The 14855-nt window shown below is 42.9% G+C and overlaps 1 protein-coding gene and 1 long non-coding RNA gene across 2 annotated transcripts; one reads left to right on the top strand and one right to left on the bottom strand.

Moving 5' to 3' along the window:
• The first annotated feature begins 3424 nt into the window (after positions 1-3424).
• Positions 3425-13213, top strand: Ndufab1 (NADH:ubiquinone oxidoreductase subunit AB1). Its single transcript, XM_038349969.2, has 5 exons — positions 3425-3631; positions 7758-7880; positions 10405-10492; positions 12105-12204; positions 13079-13213. Exons 1-4 carry the CDS (start codon positions 3464-3466, stop codon positions 12194-12196), a joined length of 471 nt encoding a protein of 156 aa, XP_038205897.1. The 5' UTR covers positions 3425-3463; the 3' UTR covers positions 12197-12204; positions 13079-13213.
• Positions 8592-12332, bottom strand: LOC119827981. The gene is made up of 2 exons (XR_005287739.1): positions 11849-12332; positions 8592-8718 (listed from the first exon to the last, which is right to left on the bottom strand). It is a non-coding gene; the product is annotated as an uncharacterized LOC119827981 (long non-coding RNA).
• Positions 13214-14855: the final 1642 nt, after the last annotated feature.

Raw genomic sequence — 14855 nt, 5'->3', positions numbered from 1 at the left:
CTGTCTGGATTTACAACCCACCTGTCTGGTTTCTTGCTCAAACTAGTAACATGGTCCTTGGGCCTAAACAGAAAACTACATGTTTATTGCTATACAAAGGGAAATTTTTAATTGAAGGTGGTTGTTAAATCATCTGGATTTCAACCCTAGATAACGTTAACAGAAACTAGGAGTTGAGTGAAGAGCTGGAGGAGAAGGAAAATGCAAGGCCATGTGGTCCTGTGCTTACATCACATGGCCCAAGCCCTCTTCTTCACAAACCATCCCACTCCTTATAGGAAATGTCGGGGTCTTCGGATGATGGCAGTTGGAGTCTTCCCAATACTCAGACTAAGAAAAAGAAGAAAGAGAAATTTGTTTTACCTTGATTATAGAATTTTTTGAAGTCTCATAATCTTTAAACAAGAGACTGATGAATAGACCTCGCAGATACCCAGTAGTCCGTCTACATTAACCATGTGCTGAATAAATTCCGCAATTATTACGCTAGCTGCTAAATTAAGGGGGAAAGGCCTCTTGGGAAGGTAGTCTGAGTATAGCTTGAGGTGGACGTTTACCCATGTGATTGGTCCTTAGGAAACACGACTTTAACTAATAGCACAGACTAAGGAGGGTTCTTGGAACCCATAGGGCAGGTATTGCTTCAGGCTCTAGGGACTATTGTGACATCAGCTTTGCCAGTTAAAATGAGTTTTATCTACACAGTTAAAATAAGTACAGCCAAGACGTAAAATAGTGCAGCAGTCAGGAGAGCAAAGGCAGATACGCATTAAACAAAGGTACTGGGTGAAGAGTCCAAGAATAAGAAAATAAAAATGTAGATTCCAAAAATAAGAATGTAGAAATAAAGAAATATAAAGTTATAAGTCTAGGAGAATGAGAACAGACTGTCAGCAGCTTTCTCAGCAGATCAAGGATCAGCCATTCACAGTGAGCTATTTTCTCAGATGCTTGGGAAGCCTCCATCAGCTTAGGTCATTTTATTTTGCAACTGGTTGTTTTATTTACAAGGCCAGAGCTTCTCCCTGCAAATGGAGAGTAGTGTCCTGGCCATCCTTGATAAACGACAGATGTGAAGTGAGTTAACCTTTAGGAGACAGAGAAACTGACCTCTGGGTTAGGCACTGTCTTTGTTATGAAAAACTGGCACCATTAAGGAGAGGCATGGGGCTTCCGCATACATTGCCTGGAGGTAGCAGGAGACAATGGACAAATACAATGGTTTAATTGATGAGCTCTGATAATGGAAGTTGTAAAGTATGGCAGTCAGTATCTGAGTTTTACCTTGAGATAATGTGAAAAGCTTTCCATTATCTTCTAAATTCTCAGCCTAAGAACCAGTTAATCCTAATTTATTAACCTTCTAGTATTACTTACTAGCTGTCCCTTTTCTGACTATTTACTAAAGACATCTGTTTTCTTACAATTAGTGATTTTTGCTGTAATCTCCTCTGAAACATATTTCATGATGGCTCTCTAGTTACCCATTGATATTATCACTCACTCCCCTCTTTAGGGTCTCTGCTGACCAACCCAAGGGTCAGGGCAAGGTTGTAAAAATTCCTTTGCCCAGACCTAGTGCTTGGTGCCCTTACTACCCCTTACTATAAAAGGTGGGTTCAAAAACTAGTTGGGGCCACAGCCTAACAAACCCCATCTCTGGCTGTGTCTCAGCTAGCTGATAAGCTTCTGTGCCCCGCAGTGTTTTATTTTTTATTTTTAAGTTTGCTTCTGGTTTTCCTAGGATCTGGTTTCTGGAATAAAGTTTGCTTCTGGTTTATTAGACTTGGTGGTGTTCTCATCTTTGCGCGACCCCCCTGGACCCAACACTGGGGAATTTTATTCAGTGATCTCTATATATCCACACGGGTTGGCCCATGTTTTTGTTTTTTTTAATAACATAATTTTTTAATTGAATCTTTGGGTATTTCACATCATGTACCCCAATCCCCCATTTCCCAGTCTTTCCATATTCACTCTCCACTCTTGTAGCCTCCCTCCAGAAGTAAATAAAATAAATAAATAAGATTAGAAAAGACAAAACAAAACAGAAACATCTTGTCGGCTCTGCTCCTCTACCAACTGCAGCGTTCTGGTGCATGTACCATTCTGCTCCTGCATCCTTCCCGCATCTCCATCATACACTCATTTGTCATCGGGACACTGGACATTGCGGTGTGTCACACAGTATACTCTGCTCCAAACAGCTTTACTTTAGAATGTTCATCGCCGTGTGTCGTTAGGCAGGTTCAAGGCCTCCGGCTTCAGCTACGATATCAATACTGGGCCCTCAGAGACTCAGATATCCTCCTGTTGCCCTGGGTCATGATCCTGCAGCTCCTAAATGGGGAAGTGATGGAGTGTGGCTGGCCCATTTTTAATCATACTCTTATCCCTACAAACACTTCTGAGCATGCTCAGCTTAATTAATTTAAGAAGATACTAGGTACATTTGTAGGTCATGGGGTATGTGTTGATGAGATTGAAGGGGGATGAAAAGGAATGACTCTAGGCATGCTCAGCTTCCACCAGAAAGCCTTAGCTGGAGATAAAGGACACTTTGAAAGCGCATAAATCTAGGGGTTTGCCCCTTGCGTGTTTGCCTTCCTTAGTGGAACTGGTGTGTGGACACTAAAGTTGCCACTTGGTTGTTTGTTGTTGTTGTTGTTATATTACTTACAGATTGTCTAGCCATACCTTTTGCTTTACTGCAGACTTAACCCAGAGTTGTACATTACCAAAGTTTAAAATATGGATTGTTATACTTCCACATTTATCAGTCTTCAGTTTACATAAGCAAGCACATGGGCTTTCAGGGGTTGTCTGTGTATGTGTGTTTTGGGTTGGTTATTTAGTTAGAGACAGTACCTTGCTATGTAGTCTAGATTACCATCATCTGCCTCAGCCTCTGGAGCTGAGATCATAGATGTAGCAGCTACAGCTGGCTACTAGTCTTAAATCTATTCTGTTTCACACTCATATTTTGTACTGAGTTTTCATTCAAACAAAAAAATCTGAATGCTATGGGAGAATCGTGGCATATTTTATTTTTTGAGACAGGGACTTAATATGTAGCTCTGATTGGCTTGGAACTTGCGGTGTAGACCAGGCTGGCCTTCAATTCAGAGACCCTCCTGCCTCCAGAGTGCTAACTTTAAAGACGTTTGCCACTATTCCAGAATCATCGGCCGACAGTCTTAAAACAATATATTTCAGAACTCTGAGAAAATAAATAAGTTCCTTTTTTGTCAGTAACTGTTTAGGAGCAGATGGCATTTGTGCAATTGGCACCAAGGTAGCTCTCGCCCTTCAAACGGAGGTGGGCGCAGCGCCTCCGGGAGCCGCCAGGGGTCGCCAGCGCCCGCGGAGCCCTCAAGCGCCGCTCTATGCGCCGCCAGCGTACGGAGCTAACAGCGGCTTGGGCGGGAGACCGCAACGCAGTGCATTCTGGGTTGGCGCAGCCATGGCGGCTCGTGTCCTTTCCGTCTGTGTCCGCCGCCTGCCCACGGCCTTCGCGCCGCTGCCCCGGCTTCCCACACTGGCCTTGGCCCGGCCACTCAGCATCACTGTCTGCCCTGAGGGAACCCGGAGGAGGTCAGGGACTCTGCAGCCCGCCCTGGCCCTCACGCAGGTGACTCGCGGTGACTTTGCCGGGGCTGCTCAGGGGTCAGGGCCCGGGCCGTCCGGGTTGGGGGAGGGGCCCCGGCCGGCTGCACATTGGCTGCAGGGATGATTCGGGGTACACTGCTAGTCCTGCTGCCTGACGAGTTTTGGTTGGCCCTTGTCGCGAGGGCGAGTGTCTTATGATTAGAGCACAGAACTTTGACCAAGTCTCTACCGAACAGAATTGGGCACCAGATCTCATCCTTGTAGAGTGGCAGTGAAGTTCAGTTGAGAGAGGTCGAGTAGAGCACCTCCTGCAGTCCCCGTTGTTGTGGTGATGGTATACTGTGATCACTTCCTAGGGAAGGTTAAAGACAGCGTGCACAAGGGGAAACCACTCGCCTGTACAGAGTATTGCCTTCCTAGAGTTCTGTCGTAATTTTTCCCTTGTGACACCTTGTCTGTGAGCCTTGTGGAAGTAGAGCTAGGAAACAAGTGTGAAGCTGAAACTCTCGGGCGTCACTTCCAACCCTAGATGCCCAACAATAGATTTTAGCCCTTTTCCCTCACCCCTTCTGACTTATTCCTATGAGATGAGGCCCTGGCGTGGCGTTTCACGTTCCCCATGTGTATCCCAGATTAGGAACTGCTTACTGTAGGATAGACTGGGCCAAGGTGGAAAATCCTTTTCATACTCATGAGCTTCCTATGGTCGTGGTTTCGGTTACACCTGCATCCTACAGGAATAAGAATCTACATCCAGTGTTGAGATTCGCTGACAGTGTACCAAAAGCTTGTCATATAAAGTGTTAGAAGGGCAGTAAAGTTGCATGTGTGTTTGGGTCTAGAGACTAATTTCAATTAGTCTCCCTGTTCTTCCAGCATTTCTTCGCAATCATAGATGTGCACACAGATCTTTGGGGTTATAACAGAAGACTGATTTGGTAGGTCTGCAAAGTGTTTGTTTTCCTGGGCTTTGCATGGTCCTGAGATCATGTTTACAACAGGCAGCGCTCTCTCTGCTGGGTTTATACTGACAGTAGGGGAACTGCTTTATGCTTACAGAACGGTTTTGAGTTAGCTCATTGATACATGAAGAGAGACAGTTTTTGTTTTTTTTTAAGATTTATTATTTATGTATACAGTATCCTGCCTGCAAGCCAGAAGAGGGCACCAGATCTCATTACAGTTGGTTGTGAGCCACCATGTGGTTGCTGGGAATTGAACTCAGGACCTCTGGAAGAGCAGTCAGTGCTCTTAACCGCTAAGCCATCTCTCCAGCCCAGGAGTTTACAGGGTATTTTAGGTTTGTTATTGGAGTATGACTGTTCTCTGCACAAATCAGAGGAAGCAAGACAACTGTTGACTGCAGAGGAGGTGCTTTCCGAACAGCAGACATCTGGCAGAAGGAAGCAATTAGACCCTCCAGGAGATCGTGCAGGGGGCTGGGGCAGGGTACTTAACCATCCTGCCTGTTTCTTTGTAAAAGGTGTGTAAAGTGCTCAGAGTAGTACCATGGTCTGATTTAGTGAGGTGAATCAATCCTGCCCTGTAATCTCAGCTCCTTTGTAGGCAGCAATAGAAATAACATGTTTAAGGCCTGTCTGGGTAAAAGTAACTTCAAAGCTACCCAGAGTAACTTAATTAAGCCCCTATTTTAAAACCAAGGCTGGTGATATAATGGTGGAGCCCCTGCCTGACATAGATGAAATGGGCCCCATTCCAGTACCAAAATAAGTAAATAACAAATTTCTAAAATGACCTAGGGAAGGAATAAATGGGATATGTATTTTAGGCTACACCACAGCTGAGGGCCACACTGCCAGGCTGCTGTAGCGTTGCCAAGCAGTGTCCAGTGCTTTCACATCATCTTACCTTGCCAGTCTTATGAATGAGGTGCTGCTGTTTATCCATATTTAACAGCTAAAGAAACTGAGGCATGTACAGGTTATATAACTGGATGGGGACAAACAGCTAGTAAGAGCCCGTACCCTGATGCTAATGAACAGCAGCACTCTGTTTCCTAATCTGATCTGGTTTCTGAGGCTCACCTCTCAGCTCACCACATCTTACTGTCTTGTACTGAGCTCACTGTAACCATCTATTTTAGACTGACATGTAGCCTCAAGACAGAGAACTCTTAGTTCAGTATCTTGGTACTTACCTGGCCCTGCAAGAACTTGCCAGTGATGCCTGGTGAGCTGCTGACACCTAGTGACCACATGAGTAACTGTATACGTGCAGACTCTTCAAGTCACTCTTTTCCCATGGCCTGGTGACACGCTGGGCACTGTTCTCCATCTCCACTTCATACCAGTCCTTGATACTTTTTGTTTTTTGTCTTTGAGACTTCAGGCTGGCCTTGGAACCGTGTTGTAAGAATTTGTCGCTCTTCCTCAGCTTCCCAAGTATGAGGATTGAAAGCCTGAACCACCATGTCTTTCTAAAATCTGCTTGGATTTTTTTTTCCTTCCAGGCTGAACACTGAACACGAGGCCTGACTCATACTAGGCAAGCCCTCAACCAATGAACTACAACCCCAGTACCTTACTAGTTTCTAATCTCTTTTCTATACCTTCTTGATATGCACACAGGACTTGATAGGTCCTCCTACCTCAGAAGGTCATTCTCTGTCATTTTCATTATTATCATAGTTCTTCTCCCTCTTTCTTTATTCCTTTCTGCTTCATTTTGTGACCTCTTTTAGTCATTGTGATGAGTAGATCTAATGGTATGTCTCTAATCAAAGGGCTCTGACACACAGTACAAAGGCAACAATGGATTTAGGTGTGAAAAAAAGTGCTTTGCCATTGTATTCAGAGATCTCTAGAATCTCTTCAGTTAATGTCTTTAGTTTGCTGCAAATTAAGTCTGTCTTGATAAAGCGGTATATAGTGGCTCAGTTTTATTTTGAAGTAGGTTCTTGGTCTACAGTCCAGGCTTGCCTGGACTCTGGATATCAACCTCAACCTCTCAAGTGGTAGGGTTACAAACATTTGATACCACAGCAGCTCTTAGGTCATTTTTCATGGGTATTTTTTCATAGACATACTCAGGGACCTGAGAGCCAGCAAGCAAACCCGGTTCTCTCTCATACATTTGTTTAGTTAGAGTGTGAGTATGCATGAGGAGGTCAGGGGATAACTTGAGGGTCCATGTTTTCTCTTCCCACCATGTAGATTCTAAGGATTGAGCTTGGGTTATCAAGCTTGGTGGCTAGTGCCTTTAGCCTCTGATCCATATTGCTGTCTTTTTTTCCTCCCCCTTCAGTATTCAAGATTGAACCCAGGATTTCACACACTAAGCAAATTGCTCCGCTATTAAGCTATATTACTTCTCTGCCCCCTCTTTATTTTGAAACAGGTTTTCACTAAATTGCCTAGATTGGCCTTGATCTTGATCCTCCTGCCTCACTTCCCAAGTATCTGGGATTAAAAGACTAACCACAAACTCATTTTCTGTGGAAAAACCTTAGCAACAAATTAAGAACTTAAAAAACAGGGCTAGAGGGGCTGGAGAGATGACTCATTACCTGCTCTTCCAAAGGTCCTGAGTTCAATTCCCAGCAACCACATGGTGGCTCACAACCATCTGTAATGAGGTCTGGTGCCCTCTTCTGGCCTGCAGAAATACACACAGACAGAATATTGTATACATAATAAATAAATATTAAAAAAAAAACAGGGCTAGAGAGATGACTCAGAGGTTAGGAGCACTGGCTCTTTTATGTTAGTGACAGTCTTACAGAACAAGATGGTGTCCAAAGTCAGAGGAACAAGTTCTGATTTTGAGGACAAGTGACACCCATTTTGATGCTAGAGCTGCTGAGTTGACCCAGATCTATGACTCAGTATATAGCAATGGCCACATTGGAGAATGAGATGGTTTGTAGAGTTCAGACTTTGAAGTGCCTGGCATGCGTATTGAGGTGGCTCAGCAGGTAAAGACACCTGTCACCAAACTTGGTGACCTCAGCTCAATCCCTAGGACCCAGTAGAAGGAGAGAATTGACCCAGTCAGGTGCCATGGCACATGTGCATCCTGCTCCCAAGTGAAAATTTACGTGTAAGTTTTTAAAAAGATACCTGTACACATGTGCACTATGTAAAGAAACTTGGAACTGAGTGACACTCTCCTTCCTGTCTTTGTTCTAGGTGCCTGGAAGGGTCACACACTTGTGCCGCCAGTACAGTGACGCACCCCCTTTGACATTAGAGGGAATTAAGGACCGAGTGCTGTATGTCTTGAAACTCTATGACAAGATTGACCCAGAAAAGGTAACTGGTTTAGATTTTTTTTAAATCTTTTCCTTTCAAAATTTACTCATTTCCCTTTTGCTTTGTTTTTGTGTGTTTGTGTTTGTACTTACACACCTTGTATGTGCATGTCATGGCCCCCATGAGGAAGTCACAGGACAATTTGCAGCAGTTAGTTCTTTCCTTCCACCATGCCCTACCAGAGATTGAGCTCAGAGGTCATTAGGATCGGTAGCAAGCATCTTCACCTGCTGAGCCATTTCGCCAGCCCATATTTTTTTTCCTTTAGCATATTTAATCACATAGTATAAACTTCAAAGGGTCCAAACAAACATTCAATTAAAAGTCCTTCCAGCAGGGCTGGAGAGATGGCTCAGCGATTAATAGCACTAGTTGCTCTTCCATAGGACCCGGGCTCAATTCCCAGCACCCACATGGCTGCTCGTAACTGTCTGTAACTCCAGTTCCAGGGTACCCAACACCCTCATACAGACATTTTTGCTGGCAGATATACCAATGCACATAAATAGTAAAATAAAAAACCTGTTCCCAGCTTCCAGCCAACCAGTTCTTCTACTAGGAGATCGGCATTGTCCCTGTATAGATACAGCTTCTTGTTTATCTTTCCAGAGAGAAATAACCGTCATCTCAGGTGGTCCAGGCACATTATATAGCATACGTATTTGTCTTGATTGCTCTTCTATTGCTGTGATAAAACATGAGCAAGGCAACTCACAGAAGGAAGGGTTTATTATAGTTCCATCGTGGCGGGGAAAATACAGTAGGCAGGGAAGCGTGGCACTGGAGAAGTATCTGAGAGTCTACATCTTGAACCACAAACAGGAAGCAGAGAGTACACCTGGGATGGAGGAGACTTTCAATGCCTTAAAGCCTGCCTCTGGGACACAGCACCTCCAACAAGGCTACACCTCCAAATCCTTTCCAAATAGTCACCAACTAGGAACCAAGTATTCACATGCCTAAGACTCATGGGGACTTCTCATTCAAACCACTCTTCTGAAAACACAAGTGGTCTGGGAGTGTAGTTCAGGGGGAAACATACTTACTCCATGACAGGGCTTAATCACAATCACAAGTACAAGGAAAGCCTGTAAAAAACCACAGGTGGCCCATATACCAGAACTGCATTCTTTCTGCCTCTTGAGTCTTTTGTTTTGATTTTTTTTTGTTTTCTTGAGACAGGGTTTCTCTGTAGCTTTGGAGCCTGGCCTAGTACTAGCTCTTATAGACCAGGCTGGACTCGAACTCAGAGAGATCAGCCTGCCTCTGCCTCCTGAGTGCTGGGATTAAAGGCGTGCGCCACCACTGCCTGGCAGCCATTTGCTTTTTTGTTATAAAAGACAGGGTCTCGCTATGTAGCCCAGGCTGGCCCAAAAGTCACATTCTCCCTCCTGAATGCTGGGAATATAGAGGTACTACCACATGAGGTTTGCTTCTTTCTTTTTTAATATAACTCTTAGAATTTTTTTTTTATGGTGGTTTGAAACAGTTTATCTTTTCTTTGGTAACTCAATCTGTTGTGTAGTTTAACATAGTTTTTAAAAAGATTTTTTAAAAAAAGATTTGTGTATGTGTGTGTACCTGCCTATGTGTGTACTGAGGACAAAAGAGGTCATCAGGTCATGGTTCTCCCATCTATTTTGAGGCAAGGTATCTCTGAACCTGGTGCTTCCACTTTCTCAGCTAAGCTGGAAACCACCAAATCCATTGTCTCTGCCCACTTGAGCTGTGGGTACAGGCATATACCAGACACACAGCTTGTTAGATGGGTACTGGGATCCGAACTCTGGTCCTCAGGATTATATAGGGAATGCTTTTAATTGCTGAACCATCTTAGGCCCTTAATATGGATTTTGAAGAATATTTCCTGGTGATCTTAAAAGCCAAATTATAAGCAAGTGAATAAAGTATTCTATCATCTGCCAGGTATCTATAATTTATAATAAATCTTAGGATTTTTAGTTGTTGAGTGTGCATGTGTTGCTGGGGATGGAACTGTGGGCCTCATGCACACTAGGCAAATGCTCTATACTAAGCTACAGCCCTAGAATAGCTTGGGTTTTTTTTTTTTTTTTCCCACTGTGTAGCGCTGACTGTAATGGAACTTGCTATGTAGACCAGGCTGGCCTCAAACTCAAGAGAGATCTGTCAGTGTCTGTCTCCTGAGTGCTAGGATAATAGCATACAATTAGGCTTTGAGGAGAAGGGTTTTTATTTGTTAGTAAAATATCAAGAAAACAAATTCTCTCAGATGTTCTTTAGAATAGTGATCAAAGATCCTAATAAAATATGTAGCATGAAATCTTTTATTTAAATTTCTTTCTAAACTTAACCACCTTAAAATAAAATTAATCAGGCTAACAAAATATACTGTGTCCATGGCAGCATATGTTAAATACACCATGTTATTTAAAGGCTTGTGTTTCTTTGCAAATCTTCAATATGATGATAAAGTACCAATCTGTTGTCTTGGGAAGCAGACACTTTCATGGATTCAATTTTGTTTGGTATTTCTTTCTTGCAGCTCTCAGTAAATTCTCATTTTATGAAGGACCTGGGCTTAGACAGTTTGGACCAAGTGGAGATTATTATGGCCATGGAAGACGAATTTGGTAACATATATATGCTTTGGATCTGCATGCTAGGAGTCCTCATTTTGTTGTTTTTAAGAAAAGATCTCTCTCTGCAGCCCAGGCTATATCCCAGTTGACTCTTTGGTGGTTTAGTTTAAACTGAAGAAAATGCTGGAGTCTGGACTAGATTCAGATATTAGTAGATAGAATAACAGCAATACTTGCCAGGCTTACTGTCAGGTGAATTAATATTAGGGACAGTGCAGGCCTGGCAGAATGTATACTAGCATTAAGGGCTGGCTGGTCCGAAAGGGCTTGGGAACATGGGACCTTCGTGAGCTATGATGACATCAGCTAAACAGCAGTAATAAGCTGTGCTAAGGACACACAGGTGAGGTCTGGGTCTCCTGTGATTGTTTGCCATGCCTGTTCCAAGTTGTTTTTATTAAGATCTGTTTGTTGTGCAAACAAGACTTTATAAAATCCCTTGGCTCCTTTTTGGGTAGCTGTTTAGGAAGCAAAGGATATGTTTGCCACCTAACAGGGCAGGCTGTAGTTAACGCTCCTTATAGATGATATAAGCAAGTGCTATGCTGTTGATACTTAACAACCTTTTGGTTTTTTGGTCTGGACCAAGTTCAGATATGTGTGAGCCTGACAAGCAATGGCACCTCTCAGAATCTTCCTACAGTGTGAAGTGAGTGTGCCGGATAGGAGCCTCAAGATGGGGACTGCTGAGAGAGCACATATAACGTGCTCAATACAGTATCAGAGCCAAAGTAAACCCTATTGAAATTATCACAACCCAACTGTGTAACAAGGAACAAAGAAATACATGCTGCAGCATGAATGACCCTGGAGGACAAAATACAAAGCAGCTCATCACATGCTGCACACTTGCTTCACTGGCATGAAGTTTCAAGAGGAAAACAGATGGGGACAGAGTAGATTTAAGACTACCAAGTGTTGGGATGATGGGGAGTGGGCTACTAATGACACAGGGTTTTTTTGGTTTGGTTTTTTAGGGGTGATACTGTTTGTTCTAGGGCAGTGGTTCTCAACCTTCTAATGTGAGCCTTTAATACAGTTTCTCATGTTGTGGTGACCACCACCAAAAAATTATTTTATTGCTACTTTATAATTTTGCTACTGTGAATCACTGTAAATATCTGATATATGACTGTGACCCCAAAGGAGACCCACATGTTAAGAACCACTGTTCTAGGGGACTTTGATTAATTGGATTAATTCTTAGGGGATTAAATAATAGCAGTGATTGTACAACCTTGTGAGCACACTATGAACTACTGACTTGTATATTTAAAAGGAGAAATTTTCTATTATTTCTAAAAAAAACTGAAGCCCAACATGATGTACTTATTTTCTGAAACTTACCTAGTTCAAAAACGAAATGGGATTCAAGATTGTTGGAGATGTTGAACACAGCTGTAGGTATTAAGAAAGGATCAAATGTAAGCCAAGTCTGGTGGCACAAACTTTAATCACAGCTACTTGAAATTTCAAGGTCAACCTGAATTACTAAGACTCTAACCTAAAATTAAAAGGGGGAGGGGAATCATATTGCTTTTAGTTCTAAAGGGTTCGTTTTTTCCATATTCACATACCGTTACCATTTTTTTTTCCATTTTAGGATTTGAAATTCCTGATATAGATGCAGAGAAGTTAATGTGTCCACAAGAAATTGTAGATTACATTGCAGATAAGAAGGATGTATATGAATAAAGTTTCAGGTAAATAACCTGACATTAAACCACATTCTCTCATAGGATTAAACAAGACTCATAGAACAGAAGTTGGAAGTACTTGACAGAAACTGTCATTAGTTAGAGAACACAGACCGTTTATGGGTTATCTGCCATCCAAGGTCCTAACCCTTGTTGTGATCTTTATCTGGGCTTGGGAAGCTGGGTGGTGGTGGCGAAAAAACCAAAAAGAAAAAAGAAAAAAAGAAAAGAGAGAGACTTGGAAGCATCATTCCTGGACAGGATTCAGCCCTCTTTTGGTTTTTTGAGACAGGGTCTCTCTGTAGCTTTGGAGTCTGTCCTGGAACTAGCTCTTGTAGACCAGGCTGGCTGCGAACTCAGAGATCCACTTGTCTCTGCCTCCCGAGTGCTGGGATTAAAGGCATGCGCTGCCACCACCTGGCTCAGCCTTCTTAAAAGCAGTCTTAACACAAATACTGCATGTCACGACCCAGAAATGAACCTCGGTCCCTGTTACCCTCCCGGCACAGCCTCACCTGCTCCAAGAAGCATAGATGGCCCAGAGTTGCTCCCAACTAAGAGTGTGGGCTTCAGAGACAGAGACCCAAATTGGCTGTAATACCCCTTATGCAGTGATCTTGGACAAGTTGCTAAACTATGAATTTAGTCCCATGTAAAGTGGCAGTGAAGACTGACCCTATCAGGGCTTTGTGAAGGTCAGATTGGGTCATAGATGGGCATCATTGCCTGCTGTAAGCCTTAGTTGACAGTCGCTGTTGTTTCAGCTCTACTGTTTTGTGCTTAGAATATTTAGTTTCAATGCACTGGGCACCTTAAAGGTGGTACTTAGAGTTGGAGACTACACACTAAAAAGAAACGCAACTTATCTTGTCATTGCTAGAGCCTTCTTCCTCATCCGGAGGACTCCGAGAATGCCCGATTGCATCATGGCTGACTGACAGCGGTTCTGTTGGACTTGTATTTAAATTGTCTGAGTGTTTTACCCTTTAAAAATAAATCTATTATAAAACTAACATTTTTCTCAGTCTTCAGTTTCCTTTTTTTTTTTTTTTTTTTGAGACAAGCTCGTTCTGGCCTGAACTCATTAGCACAGCTAACCTCCCAAGTGCTAAGATAGGTTTGAACCACCCTGTTCCACCTAATTTTTAATCTTATTGATTTTGCTTGATGCTTTTAAAGATCTGTCATCGATAACCATGCATATCAAAAATACAGCCTAGGGTATTGTGCTGGGCAGCTAGGGTGAATAATAAAAAAATAACAATGTATTTTGTGTAAAAATGCCAGAATGAAACACATTATTTTGTATGCTAACCAAAAGAATAAAAATGAAAACTGTATGACCTATCCAAGCATGGTGGTATATGCCCAAAGCCCTAGTGTGTAAGAGGTAAAGCCGGCTAGGTAACATAGCAAGATGCTGTGTTCCAGCAATGCACCTAAAGCAAGTTTCTCTTTCCTACCTCAGTACATGTACATGTGCTCACAGTGAAAGAACACTTGCTTCACTTGTTTTTCCCACTGTGCAAATGAATTAGATGTTATTGGCTGACAGCATGCAGGGCTAGTTCTTCCCCAAAAACCACTTTCCAAAATACCAGAATTGAAGTTTGAGGGGAGGATCAGCTCTGCTTTCAACACTGGTCTTCAGTCACGAAGCCATTCTCCGTTCTGCCCCCACCCCTTCTGAGACATGCTTTCTGTAGAGCCCAGGCTGGCCTCAGACAGCCCTAGCTCAGTCTTCCGAGTGCTGGGACAGTACATACATGCCTCCACAGCAGCTGCCCTCTCATTCTCAGCACTGTGGTTCTCGGGGTTGATGTAGGTAATGTGTACACATAGCTTACATCCTGTTTGAGAGTCGTGCCATAATTGCTTTTTTACTGCAGTTTATTGTTTGTAGAGCAGAAGCAGGAGCTTGTAGAAGGTGATATTAGCAAGGCAAGGAACTGAGGTGAGCCTCAGGCAGCAGAGATACTTCTGGGTGGAATGAAGTGGTGAAAGGAGGGGCCAACTCTACATTTGGGCACAGAAAGAATTCCCGTCTCTTTATCTCCTTAGAGTTATTCTAGACATGGTGGTCATGCATACTCCTTTCTTTCTAGTAATAGAAACCATTGTTAGTTTGTTTTTATTATCCCCTGTAGTGCTGGGGATAGGTTCAGGGGTTCACATGTTAGACGAGTATTCTAACACTGTGCTACATCCTCAGTTACCCTCCTTCTAAATTAATTTTTTTTTTTTTTTTGGTTTTTCGAGACAGGGTTTCTCTGTAGCTTTGGAGCCTGTCCTAGAACTAGCTCTTGTAGACCAGGCTGGTCTTGAACTCACAGAGATCCACCTGCCTCTGCCTCCCGAGTGCTGGGATTAAAGGCGTGCGCCACCGCTGCCCGGCCTAAATTAATTTTTTAGCATTACTTTTTTCCTTCCTTCAAACTTTACCATATAGTCCAACCTACTCGCCATCAAATTCTGTTATTGTGTATATATACACATACACATGCGTGCATGCGCATATTTCTAAATATAACACTCCTTCAAATCATGGTCTCTTTGGGGTGTGTGTGTGTGTGTGTATATATATATATAAATAAAAGATGTGTGTCATCTTTATTCAGTTCATGTTTAGGCAATCTGTTGGTGAGACTTAATAGGTA

The sequence above is a fragment of the Arvicola amphibius genome, chromosome 1 (genome assembly GCF_903992535.2).
Source record: "Arvicola amphibius chromosome 1, mArvAmp1.2, whole genome shotgun sequence".
NCBI lineage: Eukaryota > Metazoa > Chordata > Mammalia > Rodentia > Cricetidae > Arvicola > Arvicola amphibius.
The sequence above is the reverse complement of the archived record's forward strand: the minus strand, read 5'-3'. Positions and strand labels throughout refer to the sequence as shown.

Coding starts and splice junctions, on each gene's coding strand:
- Ndufab1 (XM_038349969.2), top strand. CDS start 3,464: ATGGCGGCTCGTGTCCTTTCCGTCTGTGTCCGCCGCCTGCCCACGGCC. Junction 7,881..10,404: donor ACAAGATTGACCCAGAAAAG/GTAACTGGTTTA, acceptor TCTTTCTTGCAG/CTCTCAGTAAATTCTCATTT. Junction 10,493..12,104: donor GGCCATGGAAGACGAATTTG/GTAACATATATA, acceptor TTTCCATTTTAG/GATTTGAAATTCCTGATATA.